This window comes from Cardiocondyla obscurior, linkage group LG08, assembly GCF_019399895.1.
Source record: "Cardiocondyla obscurior isolate alpha-2009 linkage group LG08, Cobs3.1, whole genome shotgun sequence".
Lineage (NCBI taxonomy): Eukaryota > Metazoa > Arthropoda > Insecta > Hymenoptera > Formicidae > Cardiocondyla > Cardiocondyla obscurior.
In genome coordinates, this window is record NC_091871.1 from 2314565 (window position 1) to 2342104 (window position 27540).

The following is a 27540-nucleotide window of genomic DNA, read 5'->3' on the forward strand; positions in this document are numbered from 1 at the left end:
AGAGAGTAACGATTATTTAACTCTTGGCTGGAAACGATGGTCCAGCGGATGAGATCTCGCTGGACTTTTGTTTCGAAACTAAGGCTGACGATTTCGCCCGGTTAACTGCTTTTATTATCGACGTTCGCACTTGGAACAATCAGAAACCGACACCGGAAATAGCGAGGTACAACACACGGAGGGTCTCAAAGTAATCGTTCACATATTTAATCTATTATAATAAAATGCAAAATACAGGAATACTAAAATATTATATATTTTTATAATTTTATTATTAAAATAATTTTATCAAAATAAATTCTACTTAAAGTAAAAAAAAAAAAAAAAAAAATTCTAATTTTAATTTTCGAAGAAAATTTGTTATTTCAATAGTTTGAAGAGTCTTTCTTCTAAAATTTGTTTGCCGAGGTTTGATATTCATTGGACGTTGTTTCACGGTTTCCCACGATATAGGTAGCTATTCAATTTCCGTAATGAGATGCGTGTGTGTATATGGCTGTCAATGTTCATGCGTTACCCTGTCATTTAGAACGGAGATTAATGCACGTTATATTCGAGAGATTCCTGCCGTTCGTATTTATTGCCAGTTTTATCGCGCGTCTTAAAAGAGAGGGACGGGGATATCAAGGGAGCAAGTTCTCAGATTCTGCTTTGCTACAAATACATATATCGCTTACGTCTGCGAAAGCTTTTGTAATCTTCCTTAGCTACGAACTTGCACGGACTTGAAGCGATTCACCTACGGCATTCGCATTCTGCCAATATGTCAATACGATTTATTCGCGACGCTGCACCTCGAAACTCAGCGTGATACTCAACATTATTGTATTTAAAATATTTTGCATCAAATTTAAAGTTAATTTAATCACGCTAATGACCAGCGTACATCCGCGAATATCATATTTACGGATATCAACCCTGTTTTTCCTCGGCGTGTCGCGTACTGGGAGGAGAAAAAAAAAAAATTAAATGAATATGATACATCAAACGAGAAGGAACTCGGTAGCGTAGTTACACGAGCAAATTTTCACGTTGCGTCACGACGATGCATTCGCGTCGGTCTATTTATATCGCGCGGACAGGTATGTACGCGGGCCAACTGACGATTTGTCCGATAGCGAACATCGGCCACGCATCGTTGAACGCGAGTCGGGCGATTACGAGAAGAAAGGCGGCTCGACAATAAGAACATGCGAAGGGAAATTAACAATTATTCACTCGTACTTTTCGCGATTCATAAATCCGGTTTTTGTTAAAAAATTACGTTTTCTGAATTCGTTTGGGAATGAGCTTCGCTCGTTATTCGCACGTGTGTAAAAACTCGCGAGGTTTTGTGAGTTATCACGTTGGGGAATATTACGGGGGAATATTACGTTGGCTTTTTTTGTGCTACTCAGGCCTTCCCTAAAAATTCAGAGGTGCGCCAGGGCGACCCGACCCTTCCTACGAACGCATATACGTAATGTATGTGTTGCATCGTTGTACTACACGCGACACGGCCACGGAGGAAACGCAACACGCACGCAACTACTTCTCCTCGACGTGTCAATTTAACGGCTTCCTGCTCTGGCATCGTGTTTCGTTGTGCACGCACGTTTATCGACCGAAAATGTTCCGCGTCCCTTTCCGTGCCATATGCGCGCACGGTCAAAGAACATTGCAGCACAAACAATAAAAGGAATGGTAAACAATACGGACGTTCGAACACGACGTGCAAGCCCGAACACGTGACTGTGACTTTCTCAACGCGCGTTAACATTTTTCAAACAAATACTAGCAATTTGTGCACTGGAGACTTTTATCTGGTTCTCTAACATGCGTGCAGTACTCGCCGAGGTATTTAGAATAGGCTGTCCGAGCTTTCTAAAATTGTCCATCAGGTAATCACAAGTCTATTTTTATCTTTCTTTTTTTAAGCGAACAAGGACAGAACAAGACACGGGTTCACGTGTTGGGTAAAGTTACCAGAAATTTTCAACAATCGATCCTTAAGAAGTGAAAGTCTCGAACGTGTACGGGGACAGTTTTAAGAAGCTGTTCCCGGGCTTGTTGTAAAAATCGATTAGGAACGATGTTTTAAATGAAATACGACATCGGTGGGCAATTTAATTTATACGAATATTGAGAACTTCCTTTTGCGGTGTAGCAATAAAAATTAACGATCAAGAATTCTATTCTCAATGCGTCTGGAAGTATAGTGCTCCGCCTCGAGGTAAGCAGCACTCCGATATTGCTGATTCGTGCACAATTATATCTAATTATCGGATTTGAGTGCACATAGAGTATCGCCGGAACTGAAACGGTACGTTAATTGAACGCGAGAACGGCCGGCTTCAAAGCGCCTTATCAAAAGACTCGCGGTCCCGTCTGTACTTTAGTTTGCATCGAGCAGTCGTTACATCGCTCTCCGTTTGAGCTTTTGCGTCTTGCCAAAGGCAAAAGTGCGTTCGCTACCGTTCGCTGGTTGGTAATTATCGGTGAAATTAGCTATCGACATCGCGAAACTTTTATCACACCGCGTCCCCGCGCTCGGCAGTGTTTTCTATATTTTTTTTTTTTTTCTTCTTTTTTTTCCCTCCCCGCATCCGCTACTATGACTGGTATTATCGGCGCGAGTTATCTTCTAACTTCCAGCGTTTTTTCTATGCGTCATGCGCTCCCTCGCTCCTCTTCCGTCAGAAATTCTATACAGCTATAACGAGTGCCCGCACCGCCATCCTGCGATATGGGTGTTGAGTATCCCATATTGTATACGACATCACGCGGAGTATAAAAGTTATCGCTTTATAAATAGCCCTTAGTTGAAACATTAATTGCAATTCCTCGTATTTATATACATAAAACGATCTGGCGCTGCATGTTTTATTAACGTTTTTTATTTTTAATTATGTAGTCTTCGGTAAAAGAGATTTTTTTTAAATAATTTAAAGTACGGATATAAAAATACGATCTTGTGATTTAATCAAAATTTCGATTTAATCGTTAAATTTTTTTTTTTTTAATATATCGCATTAATTAATTTTCTTTTTTTTTGTTGCTCTCAGAATTAAATGTACGATTGTTTTATTGAATTCTATTGTTTATATCATCATTTTGCGGTACCTGGGAAGACGTCCTTGGTGTCGGGAGTGTAGGGATGGATCCAGCCATTCCTCTGCTGTATGATGCACTGGAACATGGTGCCGTTTAATTTGATGAATTTCCGTCTGTGAGAAAGAGACCCAAGGGTGCGTTGGTTGTTCCTTACGAAATTCTTCTTATCGCAAACGATGACGAGACGCGCGTTTAATCTAGATTACGCATCCGCGAGGTTCCTTATCGTGTCTCGATACGCTTCCGGATTTGCGCGCCGGCGAAGAGGAGGACGAGCGGAAGTTGCTTTATTATTTCGATCGATCGATCTTACGTTACGTGTCACGCCACGGTCCGGAAACGGGCAGCCCAGTTGAGCGCGCGAACGTAACGTGCAAGTCGTAGCTTTATGGACGCAGCTCCAAGTCGTTGAACCGTATGACGGCGTTCCATCGAAGGCCACCGCGGCCGCTCGTCGTCCCCAGGACGAGCCTACCTGCGAGATTCCACGAACTGCGGCGGTCCAGGCTCATCTTCCTCGTCTCTACTTTTTATTCCCCTCGCGCGCTTCGAATCGCCGATCTCGCCGCAAGATATTGCCCTCGTGAATCCTTCCTGTTAGCGTTGCACTTTGCTCCTTTCTCTCTCTTTCTCTACCCTGCCGTGCCTCCTTATCTTATTTTCTTTTCCACGGATCAATCCCGCAACTTCGTTACCAATTTTCTTCGACGCTTTTTCGACTCGAATCCATTCAATTCCCGGTTTTACAATTCATTAATCAAGATCTTCCCATTCCTTTAATAAATGCGGCGCTCCTGAAATTACGGGAATTAAACTAATTGGCGACGAAATGGCACGTCCAGCGATTCGATGCGACACTCAAAATTCGGCGTTGAAGTTGGGTAATGGACGTTGTCTTAATTTTACGCGACTCTTACTTCGTACCGTTTATATCTCGAGTAAATAAATTGTATTATTTGCGTGTACAAAAGTAATTTCCTTTTGCCTCCTACTCTCGCGAGAAGTCGCGCGTGAACGATGAACGCACCGCGGTTCCCGTCTATTCTTCTCGTAGCGAGACCACCGCTGTTATAATTTCGTTGTAGCGAAAACGACGCCGGGCGCAGTTCCTCTCGCTTTGTTGGCAAGCGAAGGGCATCACCTATGCGCGCAGCTCGGCGAGATGCGCCGGGACGACGTCCTTGGGAAACGCACTTGCCGCGGTCCCTTTTTCTTTTCCTCCCACCAGGGGGAAAGGAGAAAGAAAGAGCGAGGGCGTAATACTCGCAAATTCCCACGCTGTCACGTCGGGGTGACAGGCGAGCATCGACGAAGCACACACACACATACACTCGCGTCGCGGAAGAGATCTCACGTAACGTCCTTCGGAAATGTTTTTCGTGTCGCGAGAGTTCACACAACAGCGTACGATCGTCGCGTCCAAGATATCGAATCGCCGCTCGTATAAATGACGCCTCGCAACGTGGAGAAGAGAGTCGATCGGGGCCAATGTTTTCCTGACTCCGTCCCCTGGCTCGTGAACGCTGACAATGGTAACTCGGGAGATCTCGATACCGAACGCGTCCCACGTGATCAACGTCGAGGGGGAAAAAAAAAAAAAAAATTCCGAGGAGAGACAGAAAGAGAGAAGGGCTTCTCGTCGTCGTCTCTCTCTCTTTCTCTCTTTCGCGCTACCGATCTCTCGATAAGAAGAAACCCGGGGCCGGAACCGAACAGAACGGAACGAAGCGGAGCGGAACAGCGGAGGCACCGTTCCCTTCGGCACGGCGGTGTCGTCGCTCCTGCGACGACGACGACGACGACGACGACCACGACTCGACGATGACGAGGAGAGACCGGAGGAGGGTGGCTGGTCGGGTGGCTGGCTGGGATCGAACTAGATGGCTCGTCGCCAGGCAACCGGATTTTCTCTCTCGGTCTCTCGCACGCGCGAGTACGGCTCTCTCCCCCTTCTTCCGCCCTCCTTTCTGGTCCCCGCTAGCTCGCTCGCTCGCACATCCGCTCGACCGTTCGGCGCTCTCTTTCTTTCACGCGTTCTCTCGTCCGCCACTCCACTCCGCTAGTTGTGGCCTCTCCTCCACCCTCCCGCGCACGCTACTCGCCCGTTCTCCCCTCTTATTCCCCTCCCCGGCCCCCGGACGCATCACCGGTACGCACCGGTTCCTACGTCTCGCTCGCTCACCCTCCGCGTACCGGAGGATTCTTCCTCCTCGAGAATTGCACCGCGGACAACTGCGTGGAACACGGCGAAAGAAATAATACCACGGACACTTCATTCGACGGCCAATTGTTCGCGCTGGGTGCACTTAATTTTTAATTCTCCCCCTCCCGGCAGTTCAAAGTCTCACTCGAGTCGTGACCATCGCGTTGGAAACGCACGTCGCGTCTCGCGCGCGAGACGAAAAGTTTTCGACGACTACCACCGCGACTAACGATAAATCTATCGCCTAGCCGGTCGCTAAACGCGAAATGGCACGCAGAGACTAAACAGCGCGATCCCCACTCTCCACGCTGGGGGATCCTCTCGGCGCGATAAATATTTGCCGAGTCGTCTGATAAAGAAGATAAGATATATCGCGTGCGCTTAGGTACTTCATTGCACCGAATACCAGTGGCGACGAGGCTCCGCTGCCAAACATTTCCGTGGAATATATTATCGTTCCAGTTCGGGCTCGTCGATAAATCCTCGCGGGCCGCGTATAAGCCGATAAACTTTGGCTCCTCGAGAAACTCGGCGTAATCGGCGATAATTCTTGCTTCTGAGATCGCAACTTTCGCGTAATACGCGACCTACATATAATACCCGATTGAGTCTAGCCGTGCGAGTTTTTTTTTTTTTTTACAACGTCTCTGTCTCTCTCTCTCTTTCTCTCATTCTGGAGAGAATTCTTCGAGCCTTTCGGCGATACTAATTACTCCCTCGAGCTGCGCTATCAACGCGCTGACGAAGTGCCGGTCGCGGAGAAATCGTTAGCCGTTCGCACTTTTCAACGTCGACCGGCACTTTCTACGTTCCACTTGGAGACGCGAGGGGACTCCCTCTTTTCCCCCTTGATGGCTTTTGGGCGAAAAAGACGTCGAATAAGCGGAAAAAGAAGGCTCGAAGAAGCTCAGCGGCGATCGTCCAGGTGCGCGACGGGATGGACTCTCGGCCGATTGTTCGTCATTTGCAGCGATGCAACCGAAGACGAACAATGCCGGGCGCGTGAAAGAGAGAGAGCAGAATGGAGTGGAAGTTTATTATGTGCTCCGGGAAGCACGCCCTAGGAACAAACGGCGATCGAGTGAAAGGAAGTAATTTAGCCGGGACATAACAATAAAAGCAATAATGATAAGGATAAATGGCGCCGGAAAGTATATTTATAATATATATAAAAAAAAAGAAAAAAATTAAAAAAAAAATTACGGTGGCGATTCGAAAGGTAAATTAGCAATTTAAAGTCTACCCGTGATCGGAGTAATAATAAGTGCAAACAGACACGTGGCGCGAGTAAGAATAACGACGTTTATTACGATAAAAGGTTATATAGATCGGTAATTTCATTTTGTAAAGCAAGATTTTTTGTTTTCAAAACACAACGTCACATTAAGATTAAATGTAATGAATGAGTAGCTTTCATCTTATCGCGTAAAAAATATAAAAAAAAGAAAAAGAAAAATTTTACGATGGATGCATAGCAGCGAATAGTGTAATAATCGAGAATGCAAGCGTCTGCATAAGCAGCGCTGGATTGCGAAGGGGGGAAAAAAAAATAGGGAGATCGCGAGGGAGATAACAGAGAACAAAGATAGCGATGGGGAGGCCGGGTAGGTCCAGGGATCAATGGGTGCTACTCCACGACCTCGCGCTTCTCTCTCTTCCGTTTCCTCCCGTCCATTCTCTCACCTCCTTCCTCTCTCATTCAGACTTGCCGAACATCGCGCTCCCACCGCGTCCGCCCTACATCGAGTATCCAACCCTCGAAGCGTGACCGTGACTGTGACTCTCCGCTCTGTGAAAGAGCGGAGTGCGCGTGTCCGCGTTGCATCGACGCCGCCGTCATCGTTCTTCGTGTGCACTGCACGCGTAACGCGATTCACTGCAACGCGATAATCCCACGCATCGACCGTAACGAGACACGAATGAATAAAGATCGAACGTAAAAAAAAAATTTGCGCAAAATCAAAAATTCCCATCGATCTCTTATTATTTTATTTTACTTTTTTTTTTCTTTTTTTTTTTATCGTGAAACCTTTGATTTCTATAAAATTCTATAAAATGGTGTACTAGATCTGCTCCTAAGTTTACTTATTGAAAAATTTTGTCTGCTGTGACACCCTCGACATTTTTTTTGTTCGCTCCGATCTTATTTTTTACATTATACGAGCCTATAGGTATCATTAATCGTCCGTGCTCATTGCGTCACATCAATATAAGACCCGGTTGACCCTTCGGGCTTGGTCAACAAGTGTCGAGGCCTTTCATCGGCCACTCTGACGACACTCAGGATCGTTTTACCGGGTGTGCTTTAATACTAGCCCGTGCTCTTCACGCTCCTCCGATATCCACCGGCATCGCCAGACTCACTCGACTTTGATCCTTAATTGCGCCGGAGCAAAGGGGTCTTAAACAAAATCCCTTTTTCAAATCACGAGGCCGCTCGTAAAAATCCCAACGTTAATTACTTCAAAATAAATTAAGTTTAGCATCTTTCACGGCATAATAAATAAAAAAAAAAAAAAAAAAGAAATAAAGATCGAAGACGACTTTTAACCAAAACTGATCTAGACAATCTCGGACGCGTGCCAATGCGAAGTCCTAAGATTACGACGATGCCCGGGTGTTATTTCGGGGGCGTGATTGAATCTCCATTAGACCGCGAATGCTCGGGAATGAATAGGCATCGTTCTCGCGGCTGCAAACTTCCCGGCAGCTCTTTGTTGCCCGCGTCCGCGGCCTATCCACGTGGGAGATCGTGCGGCGCCAACCGGCTATTTCCGACGCAGATTTCCGGACTGATTTTAGTTTTCGTTCACGCCCACGGCGAGCGGCCAGAAACGGATGCGGCATGCAACTCTCTTCACCGGAGTGTTCTTCACTATACCAGTCAACCCCGCTGACCACCCGCGTTCACGTGACTAAACATCACCGGCCTCTTCCCGGGGAATATCGAATGACAAAGCTTCGCCCACGACCAGTCAAGCTCTCGAAATACCGTCGACGATTAATTCCATTACGATGAAAATATTTTTGTGAAAAAAAATTTTTTTTAAAGTCTGTTTTTCTGTTTTTTTTTTTTGTTTTTTTTTAACCCGCTGAGAGATGCGCGATAACGTATGATTAAAAGAGATAAACGTATAGACAAACATTTCTGTATTTGCTTCGAATAATAATTGAGATATATTTACAATTATTTGAGCAAAGTAAAAGGCAATTTTTTAAATTTAAATTCTTATTACTCGTAATATTTTCACGAGAGAATCTGTATAATTAAAAAATTCTATAAATTGGTTATAAATAATGAGGCTTTAAGGACGGCGGATTTTAAACGACGACGAAAGTTTACAGCAATAAAACTGTTTGCAGTTAGCGTCCGTGACAGTCAATGTGAAGGCTAAAAAAGTTGGCAGCGGAGTTAATATTGACGACCTATCGCGAGATTCAGTTAGCAAAAGTGCTAAGCCACTCCGCGAAACTTTCCTGTCGATATAATTGCTTTAGTTTGGACAAGTTGTCGACGCGGTATCATTGCAGCGAGGTACAGCTTATCTCCTCTCATTATAGATCTCTGAGGATAGCCGGTCGCGAAAATTCGCAGACGGATTCGAAAGTTCGCGTAACCATTCACTCGAAGCCCAGACGTCGTTAAGTTTGCGTATTCTCCGATTACGATCACTCGTGATCTAATTCCGCAATTGTATTCGACGACTGTTACGGAAAAAAAAGAAAAAAGAAAAAAGAAAAAAAAAAGGTAAAAGATTTTTCAAATATTATTTTTTAATTATTTCAGATTGGAAGTGCTGTGTATCGAATTTTTAACAGATTTAAAACTATATTTCAACGTGACAGTTTAAAGCTCTTTGGAACGATCGCCTTGTAATCCTAATAATCCCTGTAATATTTTTTTTTTTTTCAAGTACCACTGCCTCGATACATCATCCCGACCGTAACACGATTTTGGGCCACACTTGGATCTCGTTTCAATGGCGATTTATCTCAATCAACGGGCGATTCCGCCTATTATATTTCTAGCTTGATGCGAGCGTCTAAATCGGAATTTACGACCCAATAAGATGTTAGGTACGAGCCATTTAATTTGACGATGATACACAGATGCGAGCGCGGCGTCCCGACGCGACCAGGCTTTCCCCTTCTAAATGCAAGCTCGACTCTTTATTGTATCCCCTCGAATCGGATTAAAACAAACGACCGAACTTGGCCACCCCGGGGGTACGCCGCGTTATTTTCTATTAACGCAACCGAGCACGACACACTTGAGAGTTGAACTCGAGCTCGAATATCGCACCAAGGAAATGCTAATTATATTATTGAAAGAGAAACGTTTCCCATTAACCCTCAAATAAAACATCGGGTAATCTAAACCGCGCGCATAAATATTCATATTCATCAAAGTTTCAGCCTGCGCGCGAGACAGTGATTTTTTCTTTTTTTACACAGCGATACGATAAATTAGTTTTAATTACAAATTACTTTCGACGAAAGTCGTTGATGAAATGTAACAATATTGAGTTATTAAAATTTTAATCAAACTACGTTGAAACCAAATTTAATGTACCACGTCGTGATGTATTCCTTTAAGGATATGCAATCCGGAATAAGGAAACGAAATATCGACAGTAAGATTTTTGCGTAATTACATTCCATTTTTGCGCGCGAGGTATAGCAATCGCGGAACGATCACGTCGGAGCGAAAATATGCGAAGTAAGCGGGGCCCGGACAAGCACCGAGTATCGTTTACGTTTGCGACACAATTGCCTCCGCGTCTTCTGTTCTACGATCGAGAAAACAAATATCACTTCTTGGAAAGAAAGTGCACTTTGCGTTCCGAGCGTGCGCTATTCTCTCCGCCTAAACGTGAGAGACTCCGACGATTCTCTCGTTTCTACGAATGCATCGCGAACGCCGTCGATCGGCAAAAGGTCCGCCGGCGTCTTTTATTCGCGATAACGAAATACGAATAACCATAATACGCTGGCTGATTAAACTCGCTGAAACGCGACGGAATATCGTTGGAAAGTTATCTTCCATTTTAGAAAGATTTAAGAAAACTGACGAGAGCATATATTTTTTTTTTTCCTATACGAAGATAAGATTAACGGAGAACTTTCGTTTTTAATCCTGCTTTGGGAAAGTTTCTGCCGAGTGGCTCGCTTTTAAATATTCCTATCAAGTACAAGTTTACCTCGCAATATTTTTTTTGCATCGTCGAAACAAGTTGAGCACGGGAATATTAATTTTTTTTTGCATTGGCAGAAGAAAGAAGAGAGATAAAAGGAACGGAATACACTTTCCATTTCCAGAAAGCAATTCTCTCGCCTCCATCTTTTCGCTTCCGCGTTTCTATTGTTCACCTCCGTTGTTCGAAGTGGCAGCGATCGAGACTGAGAAGCATGCAGCCTTTTGTATATTCACATTTCTCGTGTCTGTGCATTCAGGCGCTTGTGCATTTCGATATCGTACAAAATATCTCATCGGTTAGGGGAAAAAAAAAGTGCAGCAAAAATCGGTATCGCGGTTCGACGCGAGATTTTCATTGCACCGTAAATTATCGGCGCGCCGTCGTTAATCTGATTTTCATAACGAGTCGTCGGACCATTCGCGCGTGCGAGCGCGATAAGGTGGGTTTATTCGAGCCGCTAATCTCACGTGCAAGGTCTTTGAAAATCCTTCTTTTAACCGGTAATTAAGATACCGATTTGAAAATAAACACCTCAGGCCGCTGTGCGTCTTAACGGTAGAATTAAATTAAATTGACAGCCATCTGTAAAATCTCTTAAAAAAAAAAAAAAAAACCCGAGGTCGATTGTTTAACGAAAGCTCTGTTATCGGCATAATGGAACCTTGACATTTCACAAGCGATATTGAAACGCTTTACGTTTTCAGCGCAAACTTTTTACGAGGCGCCTCCTTGCTCGATTCTCATTAATTAATTCGCCTTTTGTCCCGCCGCTTATCTCGACTCCCACCTGCCGTTTCGATTTATCGTTCCTTCCACCGCGGAATTATTCAACGCGCCCCGTTATCTCGAGCAGCTGACGAGCGGCAAACGAAATCACGACGCAAGCTCTCGCGGCTTTTCATTCACGCGGCACGCGTGTCCCCGCGATACTGGATACACGCCGCAGGTGGAAATTTCGACGGGGTTTTATCGAGAGCGATTCTCGGCCCGATCCACGCGGTGCAATCGCCGACAGCTGCGACAGCGGCGCATAATTTCCCGCCGGGTGCGAGAACGAGTGGAGATAATTTTCTTGCGCATTCAAATGTCGTCTCTACCTCACCCCCCTCTCACTTTTTCTATCTCGTCACTTTTTTTTTTTTTTCCCCCTCGCCTCGAACTTGACGTGCGTACGTGCCTCGCAGATGAGAACCATGCGTGCGTGAGCCGAGCACTCCAGAATAAATCTCCGTCTCCACAGAGAGAACGATTTCTTTGGACATTTTCTTTTTATTTTTTTCTCCTCCCCATTCGTTTGAATTTATTTATCCCGCTCAAACATAATATTACACGGGACAACTTAATTTTCTCGACTGAAAATAGTACTGTTTCGTCGCGTTAAATAGTATTAGATTGTTAACCGGGGAAAGAAATTTTATTGAATACGTTTTATCATTACGCGGGATGTAATATAATTTACGAAATATTCCGTCGAGATCTATTTGTGATCTGGAATTTGTAACGAAGCGTCTGGCGGTGTTTTGTGAAGGCGGCTCTATTCACAATTGACTTACAAATCGAGACGTTTTTCGTGCAATCGTGGCGAACGAAAACTTCGTACAAGGGATACATTGTACTGGTCGATTATGCCATCGTCGGTTGTCGAGAAAGAAGCTGACAGGACTGACTCGCGAGACGGTCCGGGCTTGATAAGGCGTAAAATGCGCTGTAGTCGGATGGAAAATGAGTAGTCGAGCAGAGACTGCCCTTCGCAATAAAAATACTACCCAACCCTTCGAGAAAAACGCGATACAGGAGCTTATAATTCATTGTTTACCGCAATCTGATGTTTAACTACGCCGTGGGAATAACGAGCCTCGCCAACTTAGCTTTCATTTATATGTCCCAACGATCTTTTCGTTCGGCTTAGACCATCGTAATGAGATTTGATGCCTTCTTCACGTCCAGGGCGTGGCAGCCGGCCGACGAAAGAGAGGAGAAAGAGAAGAAAACCGGAGAAACGTACTATGTCCGTGTCACGAAGCCGCGCGCGGTCCGTGAGACCAAAGTCTAGCTCGAGAACGTCGAAGGAATGTTAAGACGAGCAGTTCTAAAATTGCTACGGAAATTGTTGCTCGATTTTAGAATTCCAGAAACGTGGCTCAACGTCGGGCGGCAGAAAAAAAAAATTCCGAGCAAGTGGTTAACGCGGCGTAAACGTATCTCTTTGGATTTAGAGATTATCGCGCGGGAACCAAGTTATCGCGGGACGCGCGAGTATGAAATCCTCGAAGGTAGATAATTGAGATTACTGGAGTTAAAGGGAACGGGGAGGAGAAATCGCGAGTACACGGAGCGTAAAAGATTTGCGGAGCGATGAGACCGCCTCTTAAAACGATGCCGCGCGATCGCGGTACGGAATAAAAATTGCAGTAACGAGGGTTGCGCGGGTTAGGATTTCGGGCGAAGATCCGCTCCCCGGAGGGGCGAGAGATCGGAATTTATGACCGGAGGGGTTCGCCGGGCGCGAAACATACACGGCCGGGCTTAGGGCATGCGAAATACGTTGCGACGGGTCGGGAAAATGTGCCAAATCGGCGCCAGTCGGCCGATAGGCGTCCTAAATTTTCGAATCCCGGAAGTGAGGAAGTCGGGCAAGCGGGTGACCCCGACTGTTGCCAGGGGTAACGATTTTCGGGGATCTTTGGCGAGGAGGTCAACACGGAATGACGTCGGTACATCCTCGTATAAAGCTTTAATTTGGCGAATTTGAAATTTTGATGTAACAATTGTGAAATAAAATATGACATTCTATAACAATCTAAGATTTTTTCTTTTCAAAATCGCTCGTCTTATTTTTGTTTAATTTTTTTTTTTTCCCTCCCTTTTCGTTTGCAACCACTGAAGAGTTATTTCTTTCTTCCCAAACTTCATTAAAGTAATTATTAATAATCAGAGATAATTATACAAATTAGAACGCGTAAAAAAAAAAAAAAAGAATCTGTCGTACGCGTAATGACGAGGGGTACCATCAAACGTCGTTGTTCGCGAAATCAATTTAAACGCGCTCCGAAAGAAAGCGACTGGTCGATGCCGTTTTTACGTGACGGCAGTCGTGCGGAGCGAAAGTGTGAGATAATTCAATGCCTCTCGGTCTCGTGCGCGAAAACGGGACGCCGAAAGGCGGAAAAAGTTGTCTACTCGTTATTACTTTCCGCGGTAATTAAACAGCAATTTTCCCGGGGTCGTAAAAAAGAGCGCGATATTACACCGTCGGTTTCTGCTTTATTGGTACGACGCGTGCACTCGAATGCACGCGCGTCTGGCCGTAAGGGACGCACGTGTTCGAAAGACCGTCCCTTTTGACTCGCGGTGAAACGGTCGTCGCCGTTTGTAAAAATATCCGAGGACAGGAAACGCCGCGTCGCCGTTAGCGTCTTCTTATATATATTTTTTTCTTTTCTTTTTTTTATTTTTTTTTTTTTCGCGCCTCCGCATTTCACCGCAGAGAACAGAACACATAGATGATCCAGAATGTGTTCCCGAGATGAGACGCGCGGCGACGCGCGTCGAAAAAATATACTTAGCGACACGAGGCACGGTGATTTTTCACACCTCACGCTGTAACGTCGCGAAGTCACGTGCCGCGGAGAAGCTAATTCAAAGTTCATCCAAGATTAGTCGTGAGAATCCGTGGCGAGGTCGCCGGGACCACTCCGCATAATCCGCGACGCAAACACACGTGCCCTAAAATAATAGCAATCTTCGAAGCGTGTTTGCGCGAGGGAATATTTTGGTATACGCGTTTCCGAATTCGCCGCGCGCGAACCGAGACGATATTACGAGAGGCAGTCTAACGTATTTATGGTGAACAAGTGGAGGAACCGTTAAAAAACGTTTCTTTCAGGCGCGCCTTATTTTTAGATCGTTATCCGAAGGACACGTTCCGTCGATGCAAAAACGAGTAAAAAGATCCAGATGACGAGATATTATTGTTAACACGTGTTGTTTTGTCGCCCGCCAAAAATTACGGCTCCACTTAAATAATCCCGCCGCCGATATTATTATGTGGACTTTTATCATATTTTTTCCCCTGCTTAAACGGAGGTGAGAATAATTTTATTTTCAACGTATACTAAAAGTTATTAAGAGAGAAAGGATTTGATTTGAAAAATATGTAAATAACTCGGCTCGTTAATTTAGTTTTCGATCGGCGGGAGCTGAATCGCTTAAGTTCAGTCGTGTTATTTGCTGTATATTCTTATTTAAATTCCACGAATTATTCTTCTTTATCCTGGGTCGAAGAAATTTATGCGATTTACGTTGCCAGCGAAGGCGCTAAGCGAGGAAGAAGCGTGAAGGCGCGTTTGGAATTCTGATAGAGCTGATCGAGGTGCGCGATGCGGTGAATGCATCGAGCGAATACATCGCGAGGCACGCATCCGCGGTGCGTTCGTGCGCGAAATGGCTTTGCACATTAAGCCGGACCGATCGGATGCGAATTTTTCAGCATCGCCAATAAGTTTGCGAGTAAAACATAAAAATTTTGCAATAAAATTTACCGGCAAACGGCCCGTCGTTTCCTCGAACCGCCGCGTACCGCGGCTGTTAACAAAAAAAAAAGAAGAAAAAAAAAAAAAAAAAGCCACGAAGCGAGCCGACGAATAACGATTTGGAATTACTTTTGTAACTTTTATTGCGAAATGGAAAATAGCTCCGCGCGTTTATTATACATCGATATCCGCGCTATTATCCGTCAATTTACAAAATTCATATACACGGGTTCTATGACCCTTTCTCTTCTCGTTCTTTCTATGCGATTTATCGAAATGAGACGAGCGGCTGGAGCGATAGAACGGTTTTTCCGCGTTTCCCGATAACTGATGGCCGAGAACAACATCTCGGCCGATAAGAGCTCGGCGAGGGGTGGCCCGCGGCGGGGTGAAGGGAGGGTGCTGGGCAACACGGAGCACGGTACTGGAGCCTTGCGTACCGTGCGGGAGGTGCATAACCGGCGGCGCGTACACACAACTGACTGGTTAACGAGATCGATATTACGGCAGACGGTGGTCGTTATACGTGCGCCGCCTTATGCGCGTAGACGGGCCACGCATGCACGCACAGCGAAAGAACGTGGGTGTGCGCGAAAAGGACGCGCGCCGCGGCCGGCGATTTACACGTACGATAAACACCCACGCGCGTAGACGCAGGCGCCTTGCACTTGGAAGACCACGTACGCGTGCACCGACGTATGGAAGAAAACAAAAGAGTCGCACTGGAAGCGACAGTCGAGCTCTCTCGCGCCGACACCCGTTCCCAGGCTGTCGCGCGTTTAAGCAACGATTGTAACAGATAGCACCGGCGACTTAGCAGGTACACATCAAGCGCCTGAGATAACGATAACAATACCAAGCGAGAAATCACCGTGATTTCAAGGCATTTTAAGTAATCGCGTTTAAACTAACAATAGGGAACGCTAGCTCGCTATTTGGGGAACCGCCTCGCGTTTATGCTGATTAAATCGATCTGTACCGCTCGTGTAATATTTACCGGGTACTATTTTTGGGTCTAAACGCAGCTCGAAAGCGAGATGTGAATACCAATGTCCGCGTCTCCTCGCTACTTTCTTTCTTTCGGCATTTTCCTCCGCGCACGTACGTCGCACACGTATGGGTGAGCGCCGGCGTGTGTGGGTACGCTCGCCAGCCGGCACGGTGGCGAGGGCCCTGGGCCCGCAGGGCCGGAAAGCGTTCGTTTTATCTCATTGGAAGGGTCGAAAGGTTCGACCAGGTAACGGAAGGGACTCCGCGAGCGACCGCGAGTACAATGGATCCGTATATAACCGTCTCTCGTTGCCGCGCCGTTAGAATAACGCGGCGGATTCTCGTCGCCGCCAAAGCTCGACCGAGACTTCTCGCTATCTTTCAGCTGAAAGAGCGGCCTAGAAAATAACGCGCGTTCAAGGAGATTCTTTCGCAACCGCCGGACGAAGGTCGGACCGAGCCGGTCGATTCGAAATGAATCACTTAATCCACCGCTAAAACAATCCCCTTTGTTCCTATCCCGCTCGCAAATTTATCCAGCTTCCCCTCGTCCTCCCCGCCGCGCTTTATTCACGTGACTTTTGCGAAAAACTTGCGACACTTTCGCCACAAGCTGCTGCCGGCGCAGGACGTTAATGGGCACCGAGGTGTTTCGTAATGAGGTCGCGAGGAATATCTGCATTGCAATAACGCCGCATGAAATCTCACCGCCGTGGCCTGTTATAGGAAATTAAGCCGACCGCCTACGCCAATGTGCGATTAGAAAGTCCCGATAGATTAATATTTCTGTGAAAAAGCGAGGATCTCCGCGTCAAGTTTTATCAAAGTGGTCGTCAGGGAACGTCGGAGAAAATCGTTTTATCGGCTCGCTACCGCCGCCTGTTATGGATCGAGGATCTTTCTCCCCCTCCCCCCGCTTCCGGCCTGCGAAAGCGATCTGCGCATATATGCATTTGTAAAGCTGCAGCTGTATCAATAATGCTAATGAAGAAACGGGATTGAACGGCCCGAGCCCGATGAATGGGCAAAATGAAGCAGAAAAATCTTCAACGGCCACGTTTTCTTTCGATTAACCGGGGAAAGCTTCGGTTCATGAATGCGATATCTCGCGTCGTTGCGTAAAAACGAGCGTAAAACCGATGACTGAAATAACACGTTGAGAAGCGATAGGCGCTCGTTAAGGGGATCGTCTAAAAACGCCGACACGCGATTAATCCCGGCGTGGAAGTCGAAGATTTTTATGAAAATTACTCGAAAGACGTGTTTGGTAACTCGATAACAAGGCTCTGTTTTCGACAATATAATAATTAGTATTTAAATTTGTCGTGCTTAAAAGTTGTGGAATTCAATTCAACGCTCGTTTGGTTTCAACGTCGAAATTTAGAAGGCACTTGGGGAAATTTTTAGTCTATCTGTTGTTTTACAATTATTTTATCCAGGAAAAGTGAATTGTCCGCCTATAAACTCGGGATTACGGATATTACGTTCGATCTTTCGAGCCGAGTTCGTAACATATGTATGATTCGAGAACGGTTTCGATTATAGGAGTGTCTGCTGCACGTTGCACAGCCTTCGAGCACTCCGGCATTCCAGAAGTGGTGTCTGCACTTGATCGCCTCTCACTGTACACCAGCGACAATAACGCTCGCGATTCTAATAAGTAAATGCGTAACTTTTCCGCGATTGTAAACGTAAACGATCCCTGAAAAGCCGCAAGGATTGTATCTCGCGCTTCAATCGGACAAAAATCGTCGAACCGCAATCGTCAGCTAGTCGATGACTCATTAGGCTTCTCGCGGTGCATCTTTCAACCGCATTAATGATGTCATAGGAATATAGAATCGTTGCCGATAATGATTATCTGTGGCACGTTACGTCGCGTTGTATAATTCAAGCACGACTTGTACGATCCGGTTATCTCGAATTAATTGAAGATAATATCAAAATTAAATTAAAGCTGCGCTAGTCGGATTAAAATCAAGATTGCAAATTTATACGCGATTCGTCGTTTTATTAATTTATTTTGAAGTGGGTGTTGTATTTAGAAGGCGTTTAAGACTGCTTAAGGTTTGCGGCTCGCAAAGAAAAAACAAAAAAAAAAAAATTGGAAATAATCCGTGAACCTGAAACTAACGGATAGAATGCGAGCCAGAAGAAAAATTTTCCCCTCGCGAGATAAAGAGTTGCCCTCGAATTGCGCCCTCGCTTCGCGCGCGACCCGTTTCTCTTCTCCTCATGCGGAACGACGTGTTTATTTGCGAATCGCCCGGTTTCTGCAACTACAAGCATCTCCTTCGGCGGCATTTGTCGTTACCCGCGCACGCCAGTCTTCGTTCTCGCGGCGTTTTTTTAAGATACGGACCGCACGACGAGCATCCATCGGTCGTGCCTCGCGTCGCGTTTCATTTAAAAGGTAAAAGAGAGCCTGGCATCTTTACAATGTCGACGTATTCCAATCGCGCGGCTTTACGTAACCAGGAAACGTGGTACGCGGCGGTTTTCATCGAGTCATTTCTCTTTAAGAAGCTGACCTCGTGACTCCCCCATCGAATCCAATTCTCGCTCTTTATAACAAGCTTACGATAAAACGATGCAATCGACGTGCATAAAAAGGAGGATAAGTTGCGCAACGATAAATAAATTACGTAATAGCGATCAACAGTTGAGAGGTCGTGCGTTTTCACTCCCCCTTATATTTAGCTCGCCTTCGTGGAAACGCGTGGGTCGGGGAAACGTGGTAATTTCGTTCGACATCCGTCTGCAACTTTTCCGACAGATTTGACGTAATGATATTATTTACGTAAACCAGCACCGTTCGCCCGCGAAGCTCGGCCCGAACGAAAGAAAAACTGGTAATTTCTTCGCTCGCGCGAAAGCGAGGACGTTTAAGGAAAATTATGAAAGCTCGTTGAAATTGACTTAAGAAAAAAATAAAATAATAGAGTCGCGACGTCGTTTGGACCTAGTACTTCGGTGTGCTGCGATTCGAGCCCGCCGTTTTGCGTATTGCGCCTCGTCGGCAAACTAATCGCACCTGTTCGCGCATCGAAATCGCGCTCGTTAATCTACGCGAAGTGGATCGCAGCACGGTGAATCGGGCTCGATGACACGTTGAAATCAACTCGCGGTCGAAGCGGTTAATTAAAAGCTCGTTATCACCCGCGAAACCCGACACCGCGCCCTTGGCCCGTTATCTCGTCGCGAGTTGCGCGAGAGTACACGAGGGAAAAGAAAAAATAAACGCCGCGGTGGAGATTCGCGTATTGTTTACGACGGGAACGACGAGATACGCATACGCTTTATTTTCCTTCGCGATCGTTCTCTTCGCGAGGGCAAATAATGATTTCACCCATTAAAATTAGAGATCCCAATGCGATTTTGTTTCGTTCTCAACGAATAGTCTCATGCTCGGCGTCAAAGATTCGCGGAGTAGATACTCTTGTGGAAAATTTTACCGTCGAGGTTATTTTTTTTATTTTTATTTTATTTTACTTTTTTTAAGCGACGTTGATCGATGATAAAAATCGAGTCTAATTCAACGCCGGTTGGTACGAGATTAAAAACATATACATATTCCCACGACGCTTTCGTAAAAAGTAACTGAATCGCAGGTCTTCAAAGGACTTTTAAAGCAAACGATTTTACGCATCGATATTCTTTTCTCGCACGCGATTCTTTCAAGGGAGAAAAATCTCCATGGCATTTGGGAACTTATGGAACGTTATTCGCTATTTTTACGTCAATTTGTCGCGACTCGAAAATTCGCCAATGCTTGAGAAAAGGTTAGCGCCAAAGTCTCGGCAGCGCAACCGTTATCGCTTTGACACGGTAATGATCGATTATCGGAAAATGTTTATTTTAGGAGAGCGCCAGGGAGAAGCGCGAAACCGTCGAAATTTGCATACGTAGGGAAGCCGAGTGATAAAGCGATTAAAGAAAGTGGGTACTCACTGTTGAAAACCAGCAGCTTCCGCGTAGAGCCGAGCCGCTTGATCGGTGACTTGACGCCGTCGATCTCCTCCTCGTCCATGATCCCGCGTCGGCAACGTGCGGACCTTGATTTCCCCGAGCTCTCTCTCTTTCCCACGGGACTGGACGCCGTTCACTGGCACCGCACGCACTCACTCACTCACACGCGCTCGCGCAACGTTTTGCGACGCTTACAGGGCACGCACAATGCGCGCACGCGGCCGGTTAAGCGTTTTATCGCCGCGCGCCAACGGCGAACGGAGGCTGCTGACTGAAGGTGGACGCGGTGTTGCGCGCGCGCGATATTCTCGCCGCGGTTCAGAGCATTCTCTCGAAGCACGAGGAGGCCCGGTGTGCCTCCGCCGCGTCTACGCGTCGGAACCGGTTTACGACGGGCGGCCGGGCCGATCTGTCGGCCGGTCGTTAAGCCGCGAAGGAGGGCCGAGGCATGCACCGGCGTTGACGGTTTTCTTCGCGGATCGGTGCACTCGCGAATCCAATCGCCGGTCGTGCCGCACGGTCGGGACGTCACGCTCAATCCGACTGACCGAGGTCGATCGCGACGAGGACGCGGATACGCTGCTTCAACGGCCACTCGACGCGCAGTGCCCATCCGCCGTCTCGGCCTCGGCTGTCTTCCAGGCGGTCGTGGCGCGCGGGATATTCTTGGACACGACGAGCGCCGTATTAAATTCAACTTCGGGAGCCCTCCACCGCCGCCGCCACCGCGCCGGTGCCACCAGAACGCGTCGCCGCGCTTCGAACGGAAACACGAGTCGTCAGTCGCGTCTCGCTGTTGGTTGCCCGGCAACTGAATAATGGCTGCGCACCGCTCTCGACGGGACCGTTGCCGCCATCGAACGGCCAATGAGGAAACTAGCAAGCTCCGCCTCCTACGATCGCAGGAAGTGCACTTGACTGTACTGTCCTCGCTAGTGACGCTACGATTGCACGAAGTTCCTTTGAAGAATCTCTCGCACATTTCTGTCGTTTTTTGATGATTTATCACTTTTGTAGACACGCGCGATGTAATTATGATAGTTTCCGTTACCGGCACAATGTATCTAAACGAGATTACGCCAACTTTTGAGTTCGATACTAGAATTAACACTTACTAAAGCCACAAAAGTCCCGTCAATGGTTATGTTATATCTCATCGATGAAAAAAGCATTCTTAGCGAGAATCTACGATAATTAACATCTTCTGGCAATCACTCACTTAATTTCCCTGCTTTAAATGATACTTCCGGTAAAAATTAACGCTTTTAACGAGTAAAAATCGCAATTAAACGAAGAGCGATACGCGCTACGTCTTCATTCGAACCGGGAAGTCAAGGAACTGAAAATGTAACGGTCGCGCAAGCGTAGCTCGCGACGTGCAAGTGCAGCGCACGGCGCGCAATTGAGATAATTCGAAATCTCAATTGTTAGGTATGACCTAACCATGATAATAATTGAACGTTTCCTATGCATTTTTCAATGATCTAGGCTTACTTTGTAAAAAGGATTTAATTTATGTTTTCTAATAAAAAGTATAATTCAATTCCGCGTAAATCTACATTACGTATGTTCGTAATAATAGCAGTTTCTATGACGACAGCTAACCAAAACATTGTATCCGTCGACTTTGTCATCGCGATACCTTACTTACGTCGTTATCAAATAGGCATGGATAGGCACGGTAAATCATACACGATCGTTCACTATATTCGTTGATTAGGCAACGTTTCTCAGGTAACTAATTAATACATGATTAATTTACCATGCGACTAACGTTGACGTTCTGATCTTTCAAAGGCTCTAGAGATTATTGTCGAGAAATGGACTCCGAGAGAAACGAATTTAATAAAAGTGGAGAACGACCGATCACTCGGTGGCGACGGGACCAGGAAGACGTGCCTAGCACGTCGGGTAAGATCGACCGACCGCCAACAGGCATGGTGAGACCTCAGAGCAAGTATGAGCGACCGAGATCTCGACGTGGGCACAAAGACGAAGGGTTGGAGTATGTCAATTCGGCGACGTATCGTTCGGCAACACCAGGACGTGCCGCTCTCGCGAGACCACCATCTGCGTCCTTTCTGTCCAATCGCGCCCCGACTGCGAGTTCAGGTCTCAGAATAGGTTCTGGAATAAGTCGTTTTACTGCAGGACTTGCCACTAACAAGCAGTTGAATGTCAGCATGCTGGACAGGCCAATTACTCAGCACGGAATAGCAGGCGTTCGACCAGGTACTACAAGAGGTCTTCCCATGACAAGGTACTGAACAAATTTACCATTAACACATCTATTTTTCGTGCCTATATTTTTTATATTATTTTTTAGGCAGATTCAGGACAAGAGATATTATGAGGGTTTGCTGCAGTTAAAAATAAGAGAATTGACACAAGAAATTGGAACGATAATAAAGGACATTGAAACGCAGAACAAAGAGAAGGCCACTTTCCTGCATTATGATAAGAGAGCCAAGGGCCTGGCTGCAGAGTTAATGACTCTACAGGCCGAGTTAGCGGATTACAATCTTGTCGTGGATAAAATGACCTTGGACGTTGATAAGGAAGTGATTGAGCAGGAGGCTAAAGAACTGGCGGAAATAAATGAACGTAGAACAGCGGAGGTCGAGCGAATGTTTGAACAACGGAAGCAGATGGAACAAAAACTGCACAAGATGGAAAAGGATATCGAGAATGAGAAGAAAAGAACTGAACACATAATTGAGAGTATGGATCCACGTACAAAAGAAAAATATGATAATTTGTTTCGACAAAAAATGGAATTACAGGAGCAGGCGCAGCAAATGCAGCATGAATTAGATCAGTTGTCGAAGGAGCAAGCGCATTTGGAGGAGCAGATCGCTCTTTCTCAATTGAAGCAGGAGGCGGTAAAACTGCAAGTGAGAATTATCGAGGCAGAAGAGAAGCGAGACAAGCTGCGAGAAGAAGAACGGAGAAAATTGTCGCCGGAAGACGAGAAGGAACAGTTGCTACAGAAGATCAAACGTGACAACACCGATATTGCCGCGACAGAAGCGCAGATAGTTGAGAAGGAGAGAAAGATAACGGAGGTCGAACAACATTTGGAGCAGCTAGAAACTGACATGGAGGACAATCAGTCGGAGAAGCAAATTAAGTATCAGGAACTGCGTAAGCGTGAGGAAATGATGGAGGAGTTTATGTCCACGTACGAGCAGAATAAACAAGAGGAAATGGAGAAATTGGAGAAACTTGAGCGGCAGATCGTTGACAAGCTAGAGGCTGTGGCGAATGCAGTAGAAAACAACGAATACTTCACGGAAGCTGAAGAAACGGCAATTTTACGCGATAAATTTCCGCACAATGATTATGAAGCAGCACATCGCGATAACGACTTCGAAGAACTGAAAAAAGATTATGCAACTATGCAACAAACGTTTAACAGACTAAGAATCTTGGAGGAGAAGTTACAGCTAGAGTCCAAGCTGATGAAAGAGAAATTAAAAAAACAACAGAGTGAATTAATTGTTTTAGAGGATTTGGATGGTTTGAAAACACGAAATGAACTCGAGCGAGACGAGCTGATTGCAGAACGAGAAGAATTAGCGTCTGAAGAGTCGACCTGTGAGGACGAGCTCAAGTCATTGCGTGCGGAATATAACGAGCTCAAAGAGCGGTCAGAGAAGTATGCAATTTATCCAGACATTAGTAACCTAGAAGATAAATTAGAAAAATTGAAAGAAAATAATAAAAAAATCGAAGAGTTTATAGCCAAAGAAAAAGAGCGCGTAAATTACGAGCCGCTCAAAGAAAAAGCTTTTACACTAATTAATGATTACAGTGCGCTACTTCAAGAGAATTTAAAATCTCTTTATTAGATAACGTCGATAATAGGAACTCATTCAAAAACAACGATGTAATATAGTAAATGCAAAATGATTAATAACAAACGATAAAACTTGTAATTTGAAAAGTTATTTTATAAATTATTTTTATTGTACAGATTCTTGTTCGTGTCTAATGTGTCAGTGACACATATTTCTTTAAAAATTCCTATCATCGGGCTACTTTATTTACTTTTAAAATATCATTTTTTCATATATTTAAACTTATTAATTACTAGCGTTAATTTTTTTTTTATTCTTTAATTCCGGAGGAAGTGGAATTTTATTCGCTAGTAAAAATGCAGTAAATCTTTTCTCAAATAGCGCGTCAGGCAAGATATTCTTCGTGCACATAATATTCCACAGTTTTAACACACGCTTGCAATCTCCCATTTTACCTGCAAATATAAGTATCAGCGTTAATTTTAAATTTTTTTTATATATACTGTATTATTATTAATAATAAAATAACTTACTGTAAGCGGAAATAAGCATTGTACATATTACATTTTTATTTAAAACATATTTTTCATCGATTATTTCAATGAGGCTCAATATACCATCTAATACTTCGATAGATTTTGTGTTATTGATATAGTGTACAAAGCAGTTCATAGAAAGATCATAATTCTGTAACAAAAAAATTTGAACACCAAGAAAATATAAACTAAATATCATAACTAAACTAAATATCATAACTAAACTAAATATCATAACTAGAAGCATTTTTATTACCTGCAATAAAATATGCACTTTCTCTCTCTTCTTCAATATCGCTAATGCTATTGCTAGAAACGTATTCGCTATGGTAACGGAATAGACCTCAGATGCTGCATTATACACTTGTTCTACATATTCATTTACATTTTCCAAGTTTGAATAGTTTTTATTCTCCTTCTGTTTCAGCAACATAGACAACGTTTCTATTACTAACGGCATTTTTTTATATTTTTGCGCGCATGTTAAAAGTGTATTTACAGCGTTCAGGATATCATTATATTCTAATGGTATCTGCATCAATGGCTTTAGCAGTTCTTCGCTTACAGAACAATAATTTTTCTTGAGCAGCAGGTCCAACATATTTATTGTTTGAATGTGGTATCTGCTCTGCGCTAACGTTTCCAACAGTGTACAACAATATAAATGCACATCTATTTTAGTATTAGTGCCAATGAAATTCTGAATAACGTCAAAAGCCTTTGCAGGATTATTTGCCTTCACTAATGCAATAGCATATGACATGATTTTTACTGTATCTATTGCATATTTATCGGATGTAATTTGCAAGTCAGGCAGTAGAGCCTCAGCTTCGTTCAGTTTGCCGTGTTTGAGATATAATTCAAATAAAATTGACTTCATGCTGACCGTCCATTCATATTGACACGCATCATATTCTTGTTTTATCTCTTCAGCTTTCTGAAGATTTTTCTCGATACAGTACCCTATCAACAATTTATGTAGAATATTTTTAGTATCAATTTTATTGCCCTTCAGCTCCATCAAGTAGCACGATAATTCCTTGGTGTTCATATATTTTGGTTCTAACATGTTTATAGAACTTCTTTCTAATTCTGGATCAACCAAATTATTTATTAAGTTAATTGTTTCTACATTATTAAAACTTTCGTTCCGCGACAGTTTATTTTTAAAAAAAATTGCATCATTTGATGATATTTTTATTTTACATTTTTTAAATTCTTCCAATAAAGATGGTAAATTGTATTTGTTACTCTGATACTCAGATTTTATTAGCAGTTTTAAAAACATTCTGGCGAAATCTTGACCTTGTGAAAACGATGTTAATAACTTTACACAAAGTTTAACGTTGTTAGTATCGAGATAAACGCGTACCAGCGGTTTTATTAACTCTTTATAATGTACTTTGTAGCGTGAATGATACAGCGTGCACATTTGCATTACATCCTCTACCCGATTATTATGCAACAGAAAAGATAACATAGGCGTAATCGTTAAAGTACCCGATACGCCGATCGCCGCTAATCTCTTTAAAGTGACAACCGGATCTCCGGTATTTACATACGGAAGTATGTAATCACACAGTGTATCAAAATCTATGTCTACACCATCATTTACCATTGACTTCACCAACAAATATATTTCAGCCTCCCCTTTATTATGATGTGCTCTCAACAATAAAGGCCAATAATAGTGTGGTCGTATCTCAATATTCTTATTTTTCATTACATCGAATATCGCAAGGCACATTTTTTCTCTACCTAGTTTTAAACCAATCTCGGCTACATTCGTCAATATGTATAGACTACACCCAGAGTCAATAAAGTCATTTGCATACTTTACAATATCGTCAATAGGGACGTTTAATATTATTGACTCATTCATAAAACTATTCACAAATTTTTGAACAATATCTTTTGTTACGTTGTTCAGTGCAAAATAATTTATAATGGTATGAGCATTTGCGATTTGCCCAGCACGCATTAATTCTATTATCATTTTAGAGATTTCAAACTCCATTTCTGGGACTGAAGTCATTAGAAAATTTAGAACAACCGGGATGTGCCTGCTATTGTTAGATAAACTTAGGGTCTTTATTATTTTTAAGAGATTTACATTGCTCTGTGGTTCTTCATTCAATATTTTAACCAGATTCGGTATATTGCCACGTTTTGCATATTCTAATGCTAGTTCAGTATATGCCTTGGTTGTAGACAATTTAGCCTCCTTCATTAATGCTAATGTTCGCTCTACTTCGCCAACATTGTCATTAATTAAACAAGTATGTACTAACGAACTGATTGTATCTTCATAAATATTTAGATTTTTGTCCTTTATTACAGTCAAAATATTCCACAGATATTCATTGTTACCTGCTTTTGTAGCTGCATTTAATAGTAAGCGATAGGTGTTTTTATCTGGTGTTACATTCATGTCTATCAGAAATTCTTTGGGATTCACAAACTTGGAGTTTTCTTCATTAATACCCAGTAAAGTATTATAGTGTTCTAACGTCAGCGCAGCACCATTCTTCTTTACCAAACACAGTATCTGTACATTAAAACATTTTCTTTAGGTAAAATACTGTTACTATATAGTTTGCATATCCGTGTTCACATAATATCAAACTTTACCTGATTTGCGAGAAAATCCCTCTTGGTCGTTTCCAGATCGGGTAGCAGATTGCCGCAACATCTGAGCAGCAGAAGGCCGGTGTCGCTAGGTAATTGATAATCATTCTTGATGCACAAGTCAATAACTTCTCTTAAATCGTTCGACGAAACTCGGCCCTTTTTCACCTCATCGCATAACGACATGAGTTTATCGCGGATAACGTCGGGCTGGGACGATTCCGAGACCGATGTGCTGTACATCCTGCCGCATGTCGCGACGTAAATCTGTGATCGCGGTTTCTCGTGCAGAGGATGCACGTAATTGAGAACATAACCTCCACGTCGCGGGTTGTTCTTCTTAACTTCGCATTGCAGTGAACGTAGCTGTGACCGGATAAGAAGCGGCAGATACCTTCTCAAATGCAGTATCTTTTCTGTTTCTATCATTGTAATCAATTATCCGTAAAAGTCGCCGACGACGAAGAAACAAAGCGACAAATGTCCATCACAAGTTACTCCACATTGCACGGTCAAAATACCAGTCACAATAACGACACTGATTGCTACCAGCGACCTCGTCCGTCGTTGGTGTTTGTCCATGCTTGTGAG

General features: G+C 44.2%; 3 protein-coding genes across 4 annotated transcripts in view; 1 reads left to right on the forward strand and 2 right to left on the reverse strand.

Moving 5' to 3' along the window:
* Window positions 1–20617, reverse strand: part of LOC139104893 (SLIT-ROBO Rho GTPase-activating protein 1) — a 48929-nt gene extending 28312 nt beyond the window's left edge. The window contains exon 1 of one of the 2 annotated variants that reach the window (XM_070660649.1): window positions 19968–20617. In XM_070660649.1, coding sequence (XP_070516750.1) covers window positions 19968–20046 — 79 coding nt within the window. In that variant the 5' untranslated portion in view covers window positions 20047–20617. Of the gene's footprint in view, window positions 1–3102; window positions 4854–19967 lie in introns of those variants that run through there. The other variant, XM_070660650.1, reaches the window with a different exon arrangement.
* A 957-nt stretch (window positions 20618–21574) lies between these two features.
* LOC139104896 (intraflagellar transport protein 74 homolog) lies at window positions 21575–23960 on the forward strand. Its single transcript, XM_070660657.1, has 3 exons — window positions 21575–21719; window positions 21783–22245; window positions 22312–23960. Exons 2-3 carry the CDS (start codon window positions 21806–21808, stop codon window positions 23834–23836), a joined length of 1965 nt encoding a protein of 654 aa, XP_070516758.1. The 5' UTR covers window positions 21575–21719; window positions 21783–21805; the 3' UTR covers window positions 23837–23960.
* Bsf (bicoid stability factor) lies at window positions 23918–27522 on the reverse strand. Its single transcript, XM_070660654.1, has 4 exons — window positions 26953–27522; window positions 24578–26869; window positions 24319–24472; window positions 23918–24240 (listed from the first exon to the last, which is right to left on the reverse strand). Exons 1-4 carry the CDS (start codon window positions 27376–27378, stop codon window positions 24071–24073), a joined length of 3042 nt encoding a protein of 1013 aa, XP_070516755.1. The 5' UTR covers window positions 27379–27522; the 3' UTR covers window positions 23918–24070.
* Between the last annotated feature and the right edge of the window lie 18 nt (window positions 27523–27540).